The sequence below is a fragment of the Lotus japonicus genome, chromosome 3, assembly GCF_012489685.1.
Source record: "Lotus japonicus ecotype B-129 chromosome 3, LjGifu_v1.2".
Classification (NCBI taxonomy): Eukaryota; Viridiplantae; Streptophyta; class Magnoliopsida; order Fabales; family Fabaceae; genus Lotus; species Lotus japonicus.
In genome coordinates this window covers 77063777-77085029 of record NC_080043.1, presented here as the reverse complement: position 1 = coordinate 77085029, position 21253 = coordinate 77063777, and the positions used below count along the sequence as shown (strand labels likewise).

Below are 21253 nucleotides of genomic sequence, written 5' to 3'. Positions count from 1 at the left end.
TCACCAGTATGGTGCATTCGTTCGATTCACCTTTTGGTGAATGCCACTCGATATTGCAGAGGGACCTGTTGGATCCCGTTTCCCCTCCTGTAGGGCCTGTTGCTAGTTAGCTTCTCTTTTTTGTTTCGGGGCTAGTCCCTCCTTTGTAACAAAAAAAAAATGGTTAGCCTAAAATGCCTCACTCCCCAAGATTACCTCGTTCGATTTAGTCAAATCTCTTTTATGGTACCATCTTTAGAGCAACTTTTTCACAACCAATTATGGGAATCGTAAACTACTCAAAAACACTTCTTATCTCGAAAATCAACTGTAGAAATATTTTCAAACATGTTTTCAATCTCTTTTTAAGGTTTGAATCAGTTTTTATATTCAGCATTTTAAAAAATATTAAAAGATGATAAGCAAGTTGCATTTATTTTAGTTGTTTAATAGTATAGCAGGGATTAGCATCAAATCAATGAATTCACAATTGAATGCTCATGGAGATTAAAAAATGGGTTAAATATTTTTTTTATACATACAAATTAAAATCACAAATTTTTAGTTTTAATTGATCAGTTAATTTTCGCTTTAAGCTTTTAGAAAACTTTTGAAAATTATTGGGTTTTAGTTTCTCATTAATATCTAATGAGAGACTAAAATCCACATGTGGTACTACTAGTCAGATCTCATTTTAAAAACGAGAGGATGTAAAGGACAAAATTAAACAAGCTGCATTAATTTTATTGTTTTATAATCAAAGGGAAAATATTAGTTTTTTTTATATGCAAAGGGAAAATATTAGTATTCATTTTTGGACTCATGAATCCACGCAGGGATATGTTGCTTGCACGTTTTTTTTTGCTTCATCTGAAAACTAACAAAACTACAAAAACTAACGAACAAATAAAGAGTCCATAAGGACTAGCATTTCAATATCTGGAGGAGGGTCTTCCAAGAAGCAAACGTCCACCAAAACTGATCGAACTCCTGTCTTGGCGAGGGAATCCGCCGGCGCATGGACGTTAAATAAGAAGGAAAACAATTTAATTAATCACAAGTTGTTTTAACAGGTATCATGATTAAAGTTTTAAAAAAAAAACCTGTCGTGATTAAAAAAATTTACTACACGTGGTTAAGTAAACAATTACAACTAAGAAGAACCAATTAGGTTCGTGACAACATTTGCGGTGAAATAGAATCTGTGGCAAAGCTTGACGTCTCTAAATAACAGGAAAGGGATTGAATGTTCGTCGCCAAGTGCAACGGAAATAATCGGTCACAACTCAAAACTGAGTAGGTAAGATCAAATTTCGTCGCTGTTAGAGACGGAAATTTTCCCTTCACAATGTCAGAGAGGGATTTATATCCATCGCTAAATTTGTCGAGGATACTCTTCCGTCACAAAGCCCTACCTGCATAAAAGGTTCATATAGAAGAAGTTGTTGTCTTCTAAGTTAAAATAGTTTCGACCTCTTTCCCTTTCTAGTATTTTCATTTGCCTCTTTGAGTAAATGATTCATCCTACACACCAAAGAGTATGTATGATATCATCATATTGAATTGAAGATGATCAAATCGAAAAGACTCCTTATTTTTCAAAAATACATAGATAACTTATAATTACGAGGCAACTTTAATTATAATCAAATTTAAAATCAATTTAAAAAATTACCTTACCTTATTATATCTGACTGTACTACCAAGAGGATAATCGATTTTTGCCAAATTTGAGAAAGGTTGAGAAATTTTGAGACTATTGTTTTCTTGTATATATAGAAGAAGTTGTTGTCTTCTAAGTTGAAATAGTTGCGACCTCCTTCCCTTTCAGGATTAATAGCTTGATAAACAAAAGATAACTCAAATTATTGGATATAAAGAACACTCTGTCTTTAATGCTTTTCACATTTTCTCACACTATTGAAAGAAAAGTCTAATATGTGAAAGCCTCTATATAATAAAATAAAATTTAAGATTCATCTCACTTTTTAACTTTTCACTTCAATGTCCTCATTTCCGTTGTACTTCCAGCACCAAGGTTCTACAATGGAGGGAGAAAATATTTTTTTAATACTACTTATAGGCAAGGCAATTTGAATTGATTGATCCTAAGAGTAATTTATGGAAGGGTTCTTCCAAAGCTGATAAACAAATTGACAATCAATTTTATAAAAACCCTCACTACAAGAAATAAGTCTTTTAGTGACAAAAGTGACGATTTTTTATTTTGTCACTAAAGATCTATTATTTGTGATCATTTTCTATTTCGTCACTAATACTATATGTAATAGTGACGATTAAATATTCACTATTAATATTACATTTGTGACCACTTAATTTTGTCATTATTGGGTATAAATATTAGTGATGATATTATCGTCACAGCATCGTCACTAATACATTAGTGACTTGAGTACTTGTGACGAATGTAAATTTCATCATAATAAGATACTTATAGTGACGATTTTTCAAGCTTTTAATGACGAAAATGATTGTCACTAAAAATATTATTTCTTGTAGCGCCCTCTAAAGCAAGGATCTGATGTCATCCTCATTGCTCACTCCAAGCAACAAAGAAAGATAAAACGCATCAAATAAAAATAAAAAAAAATAAAAAGGGATAAAACATTTGTATGTGATGATGTGAAAGTAGATGCAGCCAAAAGCCTCCCTAAGGCCTAAATGCATGGTCCCTTGCAACAAGACAAAACTTAGCCTAACCATCAACACAAAAAGAAGCATCAATATTTATTTGGCTTAATTGCAACTTTGGTCCCCGGCGTTTACCAATGCCATGATTTTGGTCTCCCACCTAATTTAATTACATGGATGGTCCCCGACGTTGTAGGTCGTGTGCAACGTTAGTCCTTCCGTTTATTTCTTAATGGAGGAGGCTTACGTTGACGTCCAGTTGGAGAGAGAAAGGAGGTATGAGGAGAGAGAGAAGCACGTGAGTATCACGTGACCCTTATCTGAACTCATTATACCTAAACCCCTGACCTCCTTGGAACGAAGAAGGTAACGCGATTTAGATCCCTAGGGTTTCAGATTTGGGTATAATGAGTTCATATAAGGTTCACGTGAGTTCACGTGATACTCACGTGCTCCCCTCTCTCCTCAGATCTCCTTTTTCTCTCCAACTAGACGTCCACGTAAGTCTACTCCATTAAGAAATAAACGGTATGACTAATGTTGCACGCAGCCTACAACGTCGGGGACCATCCATGTAATTAAATTAGGTGGGGGACCAAAATCGTGACATTGATAAACGTCGAGGACCAAAGTTGTAATTAAGCCTATTTATTTTGTACAATAAAAGAATCAATATTCCACCACATGTCGCTTGGTTTGATATCTCAACAGATAAATCAACTTTTAGCTGTTGCAGGTTGGAGAAGAAAACTTATGGTTTATATCAATGACAAAGGTGGCAAAGGAGAAAACTTATGGTTTATATCAATGACAAAGGTGGCAAAGTTTGCTTCCATGTTTGAAAGTGTTAGAATTAATTCCTTGGTGTCACAATCGATTCATAGGTATATGGGTGGTTCTTTTCACAATTGATTCTAGCTTCAAGATCAAATCAGAGAGGGATTAAGTGACAAATCTAAACTTCTAAATCAGGATTAGTTTTTTCTCATAAATTTATCAAAAGTTTGAAGCATAAATCATATCATTATCAATTTACTCTTACTTAATCAACTTTTTCAAATTCAATCATATCAGCAATTAATCAATTAAGAAAAAACTTGCCTAATTGTCATGGTTATTCAGCAAAGACATTCACAAATCACAGTCCTGGGTAGCATTAATCACTCGAATGAACCACATATTAGTCTCGAACTCGCAACTAATCTCATGACATATGATACTTAAAATACTTAAAATTCAAACTGTTGTGGAATAATATTTTTCAGTAACATCAATCTAAAAATCAAATTTAAAACCCTAATCCCTTCCAAACTGTACAGTTAATTTGCTTGGCACCCAAGGAAAGAAAGAACAAATCAATCAAACAACCAACTTCATCTCTCTGTAATCAGATTCAAACGTTTTTAGCGTGATTCCACGAAACGGGAATGCCGGTAACCACTCCACCCGCCGGAACCTGAGAACCACCACAAGAACCACCGCCAATCTTATCAGCCGCCGCCGCCGGCACCGAAAAACCATCAACCTTGTCCACAGCCGTCGAACCACCACCACCACTCTTTCCACCAGGCGACACCGCCCTGACGGAGAAATTGATGATCCCGTTGGGATTCCCATACCGATCCTTCAACCTGTAACTCAAAAACCGCAAGAACGTGTCAGGAACCAAACCTCCAAGAAAATCCGAAACCGGAATCCTCACCACACCAATGTCCTTCACCGATCCAGATCTCGTTTTGCAGTTCACCTCGAACGTGATGAACTTCGTGTTCATGTTCAAATTCACGGAGAATTTCTGGTTCCATGAGTGGAATCCTCCGCCGTATTCGTCGCCGCTTACTGCCGTGGCGTGGGTGGATTCCGCTTGAACCACCACGAAGACGTCCCGCGTCGCCGGCTTTCGGTCGACGCGGAGATCCTCCGCTGATAAAATCGTGAGCTCTAGGGTCCTTGGTTTGGTGATCTCCATTGAAGCAGAGAATTCAGATTCGAAGTTTGTTTAGGAAATATTAGGTGAAATTTAGGTAGTAAATAATCACTTGGAAGCGTGGTATATATAATAAATAATGATATGCGTGGTAGTATTTTCTTATCCTAAAGTTATCTTATTTTCACGCACTTTCTCTTCTATTTCCTTCTTATTTCCAGGCACTTTCTTGTTTGTTTCTTTTTTATTTTCTTCGAGATTAACTATGATTTATCATACTTTTCTCTTTAAGGTGAGTCTATTTTAAATTTAAAAATATTTTTAACTGTTTTAAAAAATTGATTGTTGTTAGCGATTTAAAAAAAAATACTTTATTTATTATGATATATTTTTCTGATAAGTTAATTAAACCGATTTTTTCAAATAATCTGATTTCAGATTTTTTTAAACTACTAAAAATAATAAGTTAGACAAAGAATCTTAAAATTATTTTAAAAATGATTTTTTTTATGAAAACGTGATTATTTTAGAAAAAGTTGAACAAACGCACTAAAAACTAATCAAATTAGCTTTTTTAAATAATTTGATTTCAGCGTTTTTAGGAATAATGGTTTTTTTAAAAAGCCGTAGTAAACATCGTAATTTTTTTAAAAAATAACTTTTTATTTACAAAAGGGATTATTTTAGAAAAAAAAGTTGAAATTTGCACTTAAAGAGATTATTTTTCGCAAAGTCCAGCTTAACCTAATGTATAGGTCCTACCCATATTCATGCATCATTATCCTCCCCCAATTTCCACCTGATTTCTGTTGGCCTCTCTTGTAGTTTAATATGTGCAGCTTCGGCGCAGCCTTGCATAATTTCCACTTTGTGGATTATGGTCTATGGACCAAAGACCGTGATTTTTTTTTTTTTGATTGTTTATGCATTTTTTTCTTTTGTTATCTTGCTCTATCACACCTAGTAATTCTCATGTAAGTTTCATTTGTCTTGCCTTATGACTTTAATGAATTCTACAGTTGACCATAAACGAAAAGTCTTCATACTTCTTATTTTGACTTTTACTTTTTTTTTTCTAAAATGTTCATCTCTCTATACATAAAAAATTGTTTTATGGCACGATATGATCGCCTAGCCGTAGCCGCATATTGAGCGCAGCGGATATGCGGGATTTCAGTTGGATCAGATCTTTCGCTTTGACGGAAGCTTTTGTTTATTATTAAAGTTTTTCTCACTTTCATCCCCATCAAACGTTTCATGAATACTTGATCTCAAGACAAAGTCAATTTAAGGTTTGAAGAGAAGGTTTTTGCGTATGACCTTTGCAAGTTTTTGCATGCTGCCTATTGCCAATGCCATGCACATATTCATACCCATAACCACTAATAATCACTCATCCCATGTATATCAGTATATGGTTTTTGGACTGTTCCTTTCTAATGTTCTAATCCTGCCACCAATTGTTGAACTGCATAGCCTTCTGACATGGTTTTTAGCATCATCATGCATTCGCAAGACCATACATTATATGGTTTTTACTTTGTTCATGCAGTTGCAAGACCATCCATTAGCTACACATTTCATGAGGGAATCAAGATATTCTTGTAATTTGGTGGACTTCGATGCAGACTGCAGAGTCTTACTTTTAGTCCACAGCCATCAAACTAAAAAAAATAAGAACATAGAACAACTATCATCAATTATGAGTAGAGCTTTTCTTTCTCAACCTCCATCAGCTAAGGTGAAGTTATGCATCTAGGATCCAAGCTTTGACTCTAACAAGTAATGGTATTCCACTATTCTTAAGTTCAAATGTTCCCTCTTCAGCTTCAAAGAAATATGCCAATTTTGTTTGGTGGCTGCTTCTAATAAAACGTGTTCTGAAAAGTGCAAACTCTTTTCACTGACTCTGATTCACCAATATCCATTCTTAACTCATTTGCTTTTTAAGTGTCACGCAAGAACAATATACTGATTTTATCAGTCATTTGTCAATAATGAGTAAGTATGACATCAATCTTTTTCATAAGATAGAACTTCTACTGTTGATTCTGGAAAAGGACAAATACTCATGAATATAACACTAAATTATACATCATCTATTTATTTTTTAAAATAACTCTACACAAATTTACAGGTTCAGCACAAAGAAGCACTTCTTTTCTTACCAATTCAACCTTTGTTTACCTTTCTGGTTATCCCCTCATAATATTACTGAGCCAAAACAAAACATCAAAGCAGCCATTGCAAAAGTGAAGGTGGTAAGAAAAATGAACATGCTTTACAAATTGTAAAAGGAGCTGCTGAACTATGACTTCTTCTCAAGCAATGGCTCAAGCACACAGGACTTAGGATTCTTCATGGGAGGCCCTTTTTCTCTGCGCTCCAGTTCATCCAACCTGAACGTGATCAACTTATCCCAGTTCCCACCTTCAAAGAGAACACCTGCTTTGCCATCAGTGATTCTTTGCACTATACCACAGTACATGTAAAAAGGGTTGTTTGGGTTCTTCACAATGGCAATCATTCCTGGAAGCAACATAGGAAGTTCTGGTGCTTTTGGCTTCACTGAGGATGTAAGGTTCAAGCTTTTGCTTCCTGCTCCTGGTTTAGGTGGTGGATTTTCCTCAATGAATTTTCTCAATCCTTTCTCACCCCCTGGAAACCCCCCAGTTAACCCCATCAGTTCCTTCTCAAAACCATCTTCTGCAACCTGTGTTGTTGAGCCACCTGAGTCTTCTTGCTCTTTGTCACTTGCTGCTGGTGGAAGTGGCTTCTCATCAGCACCAACTTGCCTCTTCAACTCTTGTTCGAGGCCTTCTTCTCCGTTGCAGAGTCCTCTGCCTCCCATGATTTGCACCAAGTTGAATTTGGCACATGGTTGTACAAATTTGTGGGATGGTTTGATGTGAATCTTGCTGCGAGGGTTGAGATGAGTGAGGCTGTCTTGGCCTAGGAACTGGGATCGAAGAAGAGAACCATGTAGGCTATGAAGAGCAGTAAAAGAAGACATTCTTAACTGGCCTAAGATAGTTTTGGTGAAAAGAGGAAGTGATTAGTGAAGTGTGGAAAGAATAGATTCCTGGCCTAATGCTGGCCACAAATGTTCTTTCTTGGATAGCCCTATCCATCAGAAAATCTTCTTCTCGATTAGTGCTGACCCCAAACTTCATTCATTGGGCCAAATTCAAATGTGTGAGAAAAGCTAGAATTCTGGAAAATGATTTGTACACATCATCATTGTGCACACATCCAATAGACACCGAGAGTAAGAAACAAAGAGAAGAGAGAGAAGTAATTAATGTGATATATGTAAGAATAGAGAGGTAGAGAAAAAAACGAGGTGTTTATTGGGTGTTTGCCCTATTTGTATGTTCAAAGTATCATTACTAATACAATATAATCTATCTTGATTCCTGGTCACTCTCTTTATTTCCTGGCATAATGGGTATTTCAATTTAGAAAATAATCTACTGTGTGAAATTTTAAACTCTGTTTTCTGATTAAAAATATTTAGCACAAAAAGTAAATTAATTCAAACAAGCAATTTATTTTCAAGAAAATCAAGCTTTCAAAAGCTAAGGCAACATATTTTCAAGGCTAATGACAGTCTTGCTCTTGCATAGCATTTCAGACTGTTAATACAGTGGCCTTATATTTAGCAATTGAAAGGCAATTCCCATAATAATAACAAGTATGTAATCACTAACTGTATATTTAGAAACTTGCCAATTTTTTTTTTCTTTATTATAACACAATATATGAAGACAGTAATCTCATAAAATGCATATTTAACAAATTATTGCAAAAATGACAGAAGGGGAAAGCCAAACCAACTTGTTGGAGTCAGAGAGTGATAAATGACAATTAGTCAATGTTTTTGAGACTTCATTACTATTTGCCATTGTCTGATTCACTGAAGGAGTGAAGGTCCAACAACTTGGCTTGGCTTTACTTTTTCAAGAACTTACCTAGATCTATTATACAACAATTTAAATATAGCAAGAGCTATCGAGACTGCATGCCATTTTTATTTTTAATGGGTAGGCAACAACACTCAAATGCTAACAAGGAAGCCTTCTTTGACATCTTTGTTGCCTCATTGCTTAGTTTCAGCTGTAAGCGTTAATCTCACGCCGTCTTTAAATGAAACAGGATTTATTCTAAGGGTTTGCACCAATCTAGTGATATCCATTGATATGTCAGCTGGGGATTTCACACCTCGATCAACCTGAAACACAAGAAAAGCCTAAATACATCTCAAGAAAGCACAAGAGAAAGAGAAGATACATCATATCAGGCGAAAAAATTGCTGAAATGGACATCAAAGTATCAATAAGAAACTTTGATGTCCATGACATGGAATGAGAACAGAGAACATCGAATCTTTGATTAAGGAATAGCATTAGAGGTTAATAATTGCGTGCATACATGAAGATAGTGCAGATAAACAAAGAAAGCAAGGTACTGATTCCATATCACAAATTGTGATGAAATGAAGCACAATACTTACTGTTGAGGCAGACACTGATTTGATTAATGAGGTTTCATGCCCTCTAAATTGTGCAACAGCCTCAGCCATTTGAACACGTGATACCCTATCAGGTCCACCGGCATTCAATAACAATTGCATTTGCTTTCTCTCTGTAACAAGAATCAGAAAAGCAAAATTCATTAATGCAAACAATACAAGAAGGTAGAAGATGAGCATTTAAAATACAATCTGGATGAGCCAAATGAAACCATAATTACAAGAACAAGAGGGGAAAATTATTAGGATGCTTAAGTTTTACACAAGACAATGTCAAACATGCTTGTAATTCAATTATAGTATCTTGAAACAACTTATTAACCTTCTCCAATAAAATATTTAGAATAGCATTTTGAGCAGTATTTTGCAACCTTAAAAAGGATTCACTGAAAATCACTTTCACTCTCATTATATTTTTCAGCACACCCATATGGCTAATCATTGTATGAACTTAGGTACTAAAAGTCCAATACCTGATATCCATTGGTTTGTTAAAGCGAGTATGATAGTTATGAGATCCTTAACATATATTGGACACCGGAACTCATCATGAAAGAACTCCACTTTTTCCCTTTTAGCAAGGGCACCATCAATCCACTGCGACAGTCAGATATTATGAGTAAATAACACATCAATTAATATAAATCCCCCCATAGACACATCTTTCCCAAGAATATGTCCCTATATTCAAGTAGTTCCAGTAACTTTTAGGAAGTAGAACATAGAAGTACCTAATAAGTAATAATGGAAAAATATAGTATTTGCAACCAGGTTGAAGCTAAAATCATGAAAATCACAACCACTGTAGGTTTTCTCTTTCAAAGGGAGAAAAAAGCATAAAGGGAACTATAATCAAGTGGACAGCAATTTCTTAATATTGAAGATAAAAAATTGGGAGCAAAGCACAACCACCATCTTAGAAATACATTGAGTGCTGATTTTTTCAACTCAATTTTTTTACACATACTTTACATTTCTCTCTATCCTTCCTTTTTCATAGCATCTCTCTCTTTCCGTCCCATCATACTGACATCAAAGGGATGTAAATTAAGTGTAAACTGGATGGGAGTGTTTATTCATGTTTTGCTTGTAACTAGAAATGTTATTAACAAGCATCAATTTCTGAGTTTCAACAATCCAAATGCAGGAAGTATTAATTTTACAATAAAGTATATGGTACAGAGTCCACATACTGCACATGAACCTGAATAGGAAGAGATTTTGGAACTGGTGAGACTGTTTGTCGCCCATAGATGATACTACTTCTCAAAATTGCAAAGTTAGGGCAATTATCTGAAATATACTTCTCTGCTGCCACTTTAGTTTTTCCATAAACATTTACTGGAACAGCAACGTCTTCTTCCTTGTAAAAGGACTTCTCCCCTTCATAAACTGTTGCAAAGAAACATAAATTACAATTTAGCTAAATATCAAAATTTAAATGAACATGGATATGGATACAAACAAAATTTAATAATCAAGAAAGGAAGTTCTACACTGAACAATGATCCGTGCTCTTGATAAATCAGACAAAATTATGCAGTCAATTAACGGTCAACATTTTCACTACTTCATAATGATGATAGTCTTTAGTTAAGAACGAACAAATGTTAGAGTGAAGATACTGCAGGAAAGAAGTGAGGACTCAATAAGTTAAAAAAATATCAATATTTTATACCAAGTCCTTTACCTTCATCTGTCATTATAAGATTGGGTTACCTTGATCTGTGGAGAGATGAATGAGAAGAGTGCTGCTTTCTTTAAAGCTTTGCAACCATTTTACAAGTGATGATGGGACATTTATAGCATGTGCAGTAGCAGGATCGGTTTCACACGCACGAGGCACTGAGATGGCAGCACAATTTACAACCACATCAGGCTGCCATTGATAAAACAACAAAATTGTCAATCTGATTGCAAAACAAGTCATACAGCTCTTCTATACACTGAAATGGTAACAAGTGGATAGGTGATTCCCTATCATTATGTTTTCTTCTGATCATTTACTATCTGGGGACAAAAATAACCTAAAGATATATGATCACTCTCAGTCTCACGCTGGTATGTGGCAAGAAGAATGATTAATGAGTGGCTGTCTAGTTGAAAGAAAAGGGAGATGGAAACCTTTTATTGAATACAAATCCCATAACTCCAAAAGCATGCAGGATTTTTCAAAGCATTGATGAATCTCTATTTCATTGCCTAACATTAACAAGCACAAGGGCTCCTAATGGAGTAAACCACACACAACATCTTAATTGCAAGGCCGGACAAAAATAAGGACTGCTAATGAGTAAAGCCTAAGTATCAAACAAGAAAAGACACAGTTATCTAAATTGACCAAAATCCAGCTGCATAATTGTAATAAAAATCCATTTAAAATGACTATGAAGCTAAATTGTTAACTTATCTCACTTCTTATGCAGGTATGGGGTAATCCCTATACATTTCGAATGGAATCTGAGCAACATACTTAGGCTATGAATAAGCAGTAAACAAGTGAAGCATTCAGTCAATAGAGAAAAAAGAATCAAACACAACGCAAACATTTTCCCATTTGAGACTTCATTAAGTGCACTAAATAAAGCCACTAAAGCATGTTACATGGTTTAACATTTTGCTTCTAACCTGTGTTTCCGCATCTAAGCAATCAACTTGAATCCCCAAAGAAGAAAAGTAGTTTGCAAAACGACCCATCAATCCAAATCAATTTTTTTTCCCAACCCAATTGAATTGAAGGCATAATAAACATAACCAAGTTGAAGTGAGAAGAGAACCTGGCCAAATGCGTCGGAAATCCATTGCCGGATTTCAAATCAACTTGGAAAGGAAGGGAGGTGGGAATGGCATCCAACAAAGGTTGAGGAGGATGAGTGGAGTGGAAGGTGAATGCGAGATCGTAAGCATGAGGAGAATCAGCTAAGGCTTGTAGCAAATGCTGACCCAAGTAACCAGTGCCTCCCACAACCACAATCTTCTTCTTACTCATCTCTCTCTTTCCTTCTTTGTTTTGATCCCTTTAACGTTGTATTGTGACGATGAACATTTTGTGTGTCTGATATCGCATGTTTCGACCGATCAAAGTTTTGCTCTTCAGGTACTGACAGTACTCGACTCGACTCGAGCGTTGGCTTGCACTCCTTTTTTTTCGGTGCTTAATTGAAAAAGAATTTAATGTATTTAAAAAAACCAAAAGAAAAAATGATTCGATTGACCCGAAATGACCTGGCCCAATAGGGAAATCTCAATTCATTGGGCCTTTATGTGCACTGCTTGAGAGACTGTGAGGGTGCAGCTCGGGTGTGGGCGAGTTTGAGGCTGGATTCCCCTCAAGTTGTTGGTGTGTTGTCCGTCGAGGCTTGGTTGCTGGCTCTTCCTCGAGAGCGTGCTGCAGAAGCTTTGGTTCATTTGTGGTTCTTATGGCAGAGGCGTTGTGCCTTGGTATTTGAAGACCTTCGAGTCCCTTGGCAGTTTGTTCCTTTTCGTGCGCGAACAATTCTGCAGTCAGATTGTAGTACGTGGCCATTGGTTGTTCGAGAGGTGGCTTGGAATTTTCCTTTGGAGGGATGGTTTGTGTTGAATACAAATGGAAGCTCGTTGGGTAATCATGGACCAACGGGTTTTGGGGTGCTGTTAGGAATGACAGTGGTGGCTGGTGTTTCAGGTATTCGGGTTCTATTGGTGTTTCAGAGATCTTGAAGGCGGAGTTGTTGTTCGGGCTAAGGCTTTGTTGGAGGCGTGGTTACCGCCGTGTGGTAGTGCGCACCGATTCTACCATGGCTCTCGAGCTTGTGAATGATGAGGTGTCTATGTTTCATAGTTATGGTTCAATCCTCAGCTTGATTTGTAAGTGCTTGCAACAAGAGTGGACTATGACTCTTCATCACACGCTAAGAGAAGGGAATCGGGTCGTTGGTTTCCTTGCTAAGGCGGGGGTGCATGGTGGTCAGAGCTTGGTGGTGCATGAGGCGCCCATGGCGGGGTCTCGGTCCGCTACTGAATGATGATTATCGGGGCACTGTGTTCTTGAGAAGCTAGTTGTTGCTTCTGGTTTTGAGCATTTGTGTACCCAAAAAAAAGGATCCATTTGATACTTGTGTGGTTTGGTTTGTGGTTATCATATGTTTAAATAGATACAATCATATATTTAATGGAGGATGATAATGGTAGTAAAAATGAAAGTGATAGTGGCGACGACAGAGGATGGTAGTTGCGACAATGATGGTGGCGGTTGTGGGTGATGGTGAAAGAGTGGTGGTGCCGTTGGTAGTGGCAATGGTTATGGTGGAGACGATTATGAGCGGAGTGGTCTTGGTGACATTGGTGGTGGTAGTGACCATGAAGTGGCATGGTGGTGATAATTGTGGAGATGGCGTTGGAGTTTGGTGGTTGTGGTAGTGAATTAAATAATATGTTTTTTTTGTACATCGAAAAGATAAATTGCACCTGTTAAGAATCAATCTCTGAACCTCCCTCTGTCCAACTCATATGTCTCTCAGCTCTTACCACTTGAGCTATCCTACTAGAACGAATTAAATAATTTGTCATGTCTACTGTACATCCGTGAAAACGGTATGTATATATATTAACATTTTTTAAAATTATAATTTTTTTTATGTTAAATTGCTCTCGTAATTTTGAGGGATGGTGTTAAATGTCTCCGTTTTAACTTTTTAATTAAAATTTGATTAAAATTATATGTTGAGATGGATCTCCAGATTAACTGAACCTATTTTTTGTACGATTAAGTTTGTCTTCTTCTTTACAGCTTCCAATTTTGTATCACTTCAACAATACGTTACTGTTAATTTTTTATTTTCGTTTTCTTCTTCTTTACAGCTTCCAATTCTTCTGTTCCAGAAAAAAAGTTATGATTATTTTCTGGGAATGGTTTCTTTCTTCTTTCCTCGAGAAAAACCCAGGTTTTTTTCTTTCTCGTCGTGTGTACATCGCCACAACAGCGTTCGGAGAAAACGAGGTTCTGAAGATGTTTGCCGCCTCAGGTATGGCATGTTTGCATTTGATGTGAAAGATTTTAACTTTGTTGATATTAATTGAATTGAACTTGCTGCTTCTTACTGTGGCTTGGTTTACCATGGTGTTCTTGTATTTGTTGGTTTGAGGAAGTGACTCTCACTTTGAATTATCATGTTGAATTTGGATAGTAATCAGCAAACGAGGGGTGAATGTGAATCCTCTCATTGAGTGTTTGTTTTGAAATTCTTCTCCAGTTTATTCTAAAACCAAAATTAATTTTTAGGAGAAGCTTATGTAAGTAGCTTCCGCGTGCTAGAATTGATTATGAGAAGAAAAAAAAAGCTGATTCGAACATGCATTTAAGTTATTCACATTCAATAACATATCATCTAGTGCTTTTATTTGGGAGAATTCTCTGTCTCATTAGTTTGTAATTGTCATCAAATGAGAAATGTATAGATATTTGTTAACTGGCCTAAGCATATTTTATGCTCTCTCTGAATAGCAAAAAATTGATATGCCCTGCCCATTTGAAAAATAAATTACAACTCACATTGCTCTAGTTATTCCAAAGGTGAAATTGGTTTTCACTTTTTTATCTTCTTATTCTTCTTCTTCTTTGCCACAATTTTTGAAGCACCAGTCAATTCTGTTATTTGGTTTCACAAAATGTATGGAGAAGGAATTGGATTCTTAACAAGTTCCTAGATTAGTATGTTGCCTTAGGGGTCTTATTAGAAGTAATTTGATCTGCATTTGTTAGGGCTGCTTATATCAGAAGAGAAGCTTACTACGATATCATCCCAAGACGTCTGGACTATACATCATCTACATCATGATCACGCCATAATGTGATGACAATCATATCCAGCAGTCTCCTCTCTATCCTTTCTGACTGCTTATTGTGTCATGATCCTTAAGGATAAATGTCTTAAGATTTTTATTAAATTTCTTTTCAGCATTTGATGGATCTTTGGTTTGGGGTGAAAAAGCTTCTGTCTAGTTGTATGCTTCATCAAGGCATTTCATTTCCTTGAGAATTTGCTACTTCATTATTTTGAGCTTCTTTATTTTAATCAATCAGTAAGGAAGTGAGAGGGGAATGTCGGCTCGAGTAATGCAAATGTTGGTGAAAATCTAATGCCTCGAAAATCTAAGGGTTCCTCCATAAGTTTCGTCTATGGAGGGTGAGTCAGGGCCTAAGATCAGGTTGAAAGGTGTAATCAATGCGCAACACACGAATGTTACTGTACTACGCCTTGTTGGTTTGAGGGACGAAGGAGGCTAGGTTTGTCGTAAGATCACTATCCCTTCAAGGATGCTAGGTGCTTTGCTTTTTCAGGGTAAGAAGGGGTAGAGAAAATGCCTTCAGCCAATGTTTGAGTACAAGGTGCAATGCTGACCTTAGGTGACATCATTGTGATGTTGAATTCATTTTCCTGTGCTCACTATTTAAGATTTTTCCCCAACTCTTTAGTTTTCCAGCATTGCTAAAATGTTATTGTGTTTGTATTAGTGCTTTTAAGAGAATCTGCACTCACTTGTGCTCGGCGGGTGGGACGATAAGTGATTTATTCACAGAATTGGTAATTTAACTTATTTAAGTAATGTTTTGCCCCAAATTGGTATAAACCTTCCAGCTAATGATAGCTGCTTTTAGTCAATGCGTCTCATCCGCAATCCAGCAAAATATAACATCTGGGGTGTTGACGACTGCACGTGAGAGAATGGGAGCACGTGGTTTTATAGGCACCTTTTTAGTTGCAGTCTTTCCCCTTTTACTGTCATCTCCGTATCACCAACCTAGGTCAAAAAATCTTCCTGAGCAAAGTCGTAGGAGGTCGAGACCTGTCAAAGTTTTATTTTGGTGACAAACTCTGTTGCTTCTATGGAATTGGAACTTATGATAGGAGAAGGCGAGATTCCTACTGGATGGTGTCTAGGAAAAAAGGATGGTTCGAAAAAATTGGTACTTACAAATCTACTAATCTCCTCTATATTCTTTGATTAATTTTAGAGTGAAATTATTGAATTCTTCCAAGGACAATCAGGATCTTGACTTTTATTATGTTGATCATGTGGAAAATTGTCTTTGAAATAGTGGTTGAGTGGTTGGTTCAATTGAGTTTATTTTATGAATGTGGATTGTGTTGCTGATTTTGTTTTTCTTTTCGAATTGACTAGTAATATATGATATCTTCTAATTAAATGCTAAAATCTCTGATTACCTCTTGTTTCAATTAAAATACACAATCAATACATTGGAATTAGTATTGCAGGAACAAAATTTGTTTTCCATTTCGTCAATTTTAAAAATCTACCAAATAAAAAGAAAAGTACACTAGATTTCTTCTCACATACTACTTCTATTGGTTTTGTCTTGTCAATGTCATCATAGATATTGGAGTGTAGCTAGTTGACTGCAAACTGTTTGTATGGCTCCTTTTTCAATAACAATGTCCAAGTAGTTTTATTGCCTATGTTATTGAACTTTGATGTTATATTGATAAGCTGGCAGGGAATGGAAATGCTTGGTGTACTAACTTGGAGTTTAATTCTTAGTAAACAATTCTAGGTTGTCCCTATAGCCCTTGTGATGTTGTCTTTCACTCTGTCGCCATACAACTATGTCCTTCCTGGCCCAACCCCCCCAAAACAAAATCATTTGTTGAATTTTTTATTGATGATGACATTTATTATATGCTTCAACTGTTGAAAGTTTTTTTAGAGGGCCGTTGCCCTTCTTTTTTACAATTTTTACTGTCTCAGGCACCACTGTCTTCCTTCTATTGAGCAGCATATTGTCTTTGTTCTTTGTGTGTTTGTGTGTGTGTGTGTAAAGTTACTCACACAACAAATATAGTGGATAAATGGTCATTGTATTTGAGATGATGATTGAAAATATACACATAAGCAGAAATGAAGCTATAGTTCAAAATTATTATTCATTAGTCGCATCGTGGAAATGGATAACTTTCTATTTCTCTGTGAGCATCCATTATTCCTATAATCCATGATACTAGATAGCTTAACTTCCTGATCCCATGTTTTGTGTTGAATAGGTCTGCATTAATGTTTCTTGGTCGTGTGTCTGCCTTTAATCACAAATGCTTGCCCAAATGAGTAATGATCTTTCTTAAACTATACCCAATAATTAATGTAAGCTTGCTTCATGTAGGTAGATAAACTGCATCTGCTTGTTTTGGGATAGAGTTGAACTTTTTGAAGTTAGAGAGTAACCTTTGTTTATAATTCAAAAAATACATGGACTACTTAATATAAGAATCCTTTCTATCTTTGAAGTGCATGTTTGCCTATTATGATGGATTTCCATAATGTCCATTTCGTTGTATTTGCACAAGCATTGAATAACATGTACCTTACAAACAACAACAACAAAAACCTTATCCCACATGAAAAATAGTAAATTTAAACAAACAACATGCTAGCGAGAAATGGAAATATATTCAAACTGTCGTGGTATCTTCTGATTGGATTTGGGGGGAAAAGAAAATAGTAAATTGGGAGGTCATTTATTTTGTCAGTGTAGCATAACTAGAATATTGAGCAGATTAGGAAGGCTCTTAAATAACAGGTTATGGGATCCCTTTGTTTGTGAAACATGCTTTTGTTCGTCTCTAATCTTTAGTAATCTGGAAATGATCCAACATGTTGTATTCTTGTCTCTAATCCTTTGTTATCTGGAGACGATCCTTGATTTCTAAATATCAAACTCTCCCAAGCATGGTTCCATCTGGCATAGAAGCCTGAAATTTGGCTGTGATATTGCCTTAGTGCAGCAAAAGAGTGAAAGACACCAACTTTTCTGTCTTTAGAATCCTTAATTGATCAGAACTTTAGTTTACCTTTAAGCAATGAAGGTATAGAAATAAAACCTAGTTGGCAGTATTATTCTCCATTCTATCTGCTCTTGGCATTTCAATTTTTCATCTTTCAAAACCTTAACGACTTCTCTCCGTGGTTTTCTTGACTCTGTTCATTTCTTTGTACTTATCTGGATTTGGATATTAGACTCCATTGGGGTGTTTTGTTGTGGAATTACTTTTAGGTCCATACTCATTCTCAAGGCACGGACAACATCATGCTAATTCCTTCTAACTTCTAAGTTAAACTTTAGACCATAATCTGCAACCGATATACTGCATCTTATCACATCGGCCTGATGTGGCCATTGTGCCTACTGTGTTGCGGCCTAGGCTGTGTTGCGAATTCTGACAGACTGTTGAATTTTTGTGTTGCAGTACTATTATTGTCCAGGTACTGGGCAGCACTTCTTTAAATATTCTGATCTCATACGCTATATAGAGTATGCTAAGGAAAAACAGGTTGGCATCTACTCACTGGTAAGTTTGGTCTTTGTGATTAACCAAGCCTTGATTGTAAGTTGTAACATATATGGTCATACTTCACAAGTTAAATGTGTGTAGAGGAGCACATAAAAAGTATGATTAATTTTGTAAACTTTATACTTCCTGAATCATCAGCTGAATATATTGCTCTTATCAGGCCTGGGTTTTCCCATCAAATTTTATAAATTTTCCCTTTCATTCCGAACATGCAATCTTTTTTATCCTTGGAAATGTGAAAGGATTTTGTTGAATATCATGAAGTTTCAATGCGCTGACTATATTGGTTATGTCAAAGAGAGTGATTTACTTTTTTTGTCTCTCTCCCGCTGTATTCGTGCAGTTACTGCAGCACAACGGAGCCCAATTCTTAGTTGGGTATTGTAAAATACATTGTTGCTGTCCACAGGGGTGGTTTACCTTAGTTCTCAATTGCTTCATGACTACTTTCTGGGAAAATATATGGCTTGTTTTACTAAGTGGAATTTTTTGCTTTACAAGTCAAGCAATCAATACGAAAGCAATTTGTTATATCAATCCTTAAATATTTATCTAAAACATTCTTTGGTAATGTTGTTTGCATAAATCAGTGGTTCTTTTCAATCGCTTTAACCTTAGGAAAAAGACCCACACCACATTTCTTTGAATTATAGGCATATTGATAATTTGGAAGACAGCTGCATTTTCTACTTATATGTTCACCTTCTCAGATGGGGTCTGCATTTACCTTACGTTACATTAGAAATAGATCGTAATTTTATTGCTTTTCAACTTGTGTGGTTGTTTGTCATATATATTTCTAACTTCCTTTTGTGAAGATATGTTCCTCTCTTCACATCTTAGCTCCTTTTGCTTTCTGAAATGTTTCAACTATTTATATTTGGTTGAGCTACGCTATCAACCACAACCTTGCGTATCCATCTTATGTTTCTTTCTATTTGCAGTGTCGTAAATCAATTAAAAGGCAAAGAAAGGTTGAGCTAGATAGCAGGGCCACTGAACCCAAGAAAAAGACATTTTGTCGCTTCAGTAGCTTGTCAATTCCAAAGAAACCATCAGTCTCGAATTCATTAACGGTCGTTGACCAGAGAAATTTGGAGGAAGAAAGCAGAGCCACTGAATACAAGAAGGCATTATCTGTCTTGTCAATTCCGAAGAAAACATCAGAGTCAAATTCTTTAACTGCCCTTGACCTGAGTAACTTTCTGAACAAACCTCTTAAGATTATTTTCTCTTTATGTCCATAAGCACACACAACTTTGTCCACATCCAAATAATGAAATAATTTTTTAATAATACATCCGCAATGATTCAGAGGTAAATCACATGATTATACATGGTTATCCAATTAGAAGTGACTTTGTGGTCAATTTTGGCAAAAAAGGATGAATGATTCAATATATGTTTGTTTCAGTTGCTGAATACGAATCGCCGACGGCAAGTGAAAGCACTAATGAGGGAGACGAGGACTACGTGCCGGAGTCAGACTGTGATGACTTGGCTGAGTCAGATACTCTAGATGAAGAAAAGCAGATTGTGAAGGAAGAAATGGATGACCTCAAAGCTCCTTAGAAGTGCTTGTTGTTGTTATGTCTCTTCATAATATAAAAGCCATCCTGTTCCTGGAGGCTTTGGTTATTATACTCTGGTTTTCCCTTTGTTTCTGTTTATTCAATAAAAAGAAGGCCTTGAACAGTGCAGGTCACATTCAGAATAAATTTGTTGGCACTTGACAGTGCTGAGTGAGTATGCTCATGTCAACCATGTTTGCTAATTGAGTATTTGAAATATGACTTTCTCATGGGAAATTTTGGCTTGCCTTCCCTTCTTGGCAATTAGCATCATGGTTGACTGGTTGAGTTGGAACTATGGTTGGAGTTTTAATCTATATGATAATGGATATTTCAGATTTTGCCAAGATGAAATCTTTTCCTTAAGATGGTAATCATGCTCACTGTAAATAGGGTTTTATCTATCAAGTAGGTTTATATCGGGGTAAATTACTCACAATTTTACATGCATAGGTACTATAATATCTAATCATCCAGTCTCACAATGTGTTAGATTTCACTTGAGAGATTTTTTAATACTGTTTTTTTATAAAGTTAAATAACTTTTTTGAAATGTTTTATAACTAAAGATTAGACGATATTTGAATATATTTCTTATTAGAGTTATATATCTTTAGCCAATATTTTTCATCGTTAACGTTAGTATTGTATTAATATCAATATTTTGCTAATTTGCTAAACACGCATTATAGGATACTTAACTAACTATGCACAATGAGTTTGGGTATTAATATATACGTACAGGTAAGGGTATGAGTACAACTGTTTTCTTATAAGGGGAAAGGTGAAGCAGAAATATAAAAGAGTGGAAGCCTTTTTACCGATAGCTAGTCATTGTTGTAACACTAGACTTGTGGCATTTTAGAGCTTTTAGGGCATGTTTGGTGGCCAGGATATGATAATAGTTAAAGATATCCGACCTTTATTTCAAATTACAAACTAGTGGCACAAGTGGTGAATGTGTATTTTCTTAAGAGACTTTGTTTAGGTTTTTGACCCGGGTTCGATCCCCTTTGAGGTAAAAAATAATACATTTGTGGTTAGGGAGGGACATCACTACCGTATCTCAAGCGAGATTAGTCACGTGGGTCCTCTTTCCCTCGTGGAGACTGGTGGTCAAATGACAAAAAAAAATTACAAACTAGTATTTATAGTATTTGAAAGAAATAATTGTTATCTAATTATATGGACAATATTGAGACTAGAAAGTAACTTCCTAATTTAAGTTTTAACCTAACAAGGTAACTTC

At 35.9% G+C, this 21253-nt stretch overlaps 3 protein-coding genes and 1 long non-coding RNA gene across 5 annotated transcripts; 1 reads left to right on the top strand and 3 right to left on the bottom strand.

Annotated features, from left to right (window-relative positions):
* Positions 1 to 3838: 3838 nt before the first annotated feature.
* LOC130742689 (BON1-associated protein 2-like) lies at positions 3839 to 4665 on the bottom strand. The gene has a single exon (XM_057594790.1). It carries the CDS (start codon positions 4598 to 4600, stop codon positions 4025 to 4027), a length of 576 nt encoding a protein of 191 aa, XP_057450773.1. The 5' UTR covers positions 4601 to 4665; the 3' UTR covers positions 3839 to 4024.
* A 1942-nt stretch (positions 4666 to 6607) lies between these two features.
* On the bottom strand, positions 6608 to 7791 carry LOC130746052 (NAD(P)H-quinone oxidoreductase subunit S, chloroplastic). The gene has a single exon (XM_057598561.1). It carries the CDS (start codon positions 7569 to 7571, stop codon positions 6867 to 6869), a length of 705 nt encoding a protein of 234 aa, XP_057454544.1. The 5' UTR covers positions 7572 to 7791; the 3' UTR covers positions 6608 to 6866.
* A 492-nt stretch (positions 7792 to 8283) lies between these two features.
* Positions 8284 to 12231, bottom strand: LOC130746053 (uncharacterized). The gene is made up of 6 exons (XM_057598562.1): positions 11845 to 12231; positions 10809 to 10968; positions 10294 to 10481; positions 9563 to 9686; positions 9072 to 9202; positions 8284 to 8789 (listed from the first exon to the last, which is right to left on the bottom strand). The coding sequence occupies exons 1-6, from the start codon at positions 12076 to 12078 to the stop codon at positions 8658 to 8660; spliced, it is 969 nt and encodes a 322-aa protein (XP_057454545.1). The 5' UTR covers positions 12079 to 12231; the 3' UTR covers positions 8284 to 8657.
* A 1587-nt stretch (positions 12232 to 13818) lies between these two features.
* On the top strand, positions 13819 to 20358 carry LOC130746051 (uncharacterized). Of its 2 annotated transcripts, none has more exons than XR_009021999.1 (4): positions 13819 to 14092; positions 14830 to 18430; positions 19378 to 19630; positions 19848 to 20358. It is a non-coding gene; the product is annotated as an uncharacterized LOC130746051 (long non-coding RNA). The 2 variants fall into 2 exon arrangements; XR_009021998.1 differs by having other exon boundaries at positions 13852 to 14092; positions 18329 to 18430.
* The last annotated feature ends 895 nt before the right edge of the window (positions 20359 to 21253 follow it).

Coding starts and splice junctions, on each gene's coding strand:
- LOC130742689 (XM_057594790.1), bottom strand. CDS start 4,600: ATGGAGATCACCAAACCAAGGACCCTAGAGCTCACGATTTTATCAGCG.
- LOC130746052 (XM_057598561.1), bottom strand. CDS start 7,571: ATGTCTTCTTTTACTGCTCTTCATAGCCTACATGGTTCTCTTCTTCGA.
- LOC130746053 (XM_057598562.1), bottom strand. CDS start 12,078: ATGAGTAAGAAGAAGATTGTGGTTGTGGGAGGCACTGGTTACTTGGGT. Junction 10,482..10,808: donor TCATCTCTCCACAGATCAAG/GTAACCCAATCT, acceptor TCTTTGCAACAG/TTTATGAAGGGGAGAAGTCC. Junction 9,687..10,293: donor CAAAATCTCTTCCTATTCAG/GTTCATGTGCAG, acceptor TGACTGTCGCAG/TGGATTGATGGTGCCCTTGC.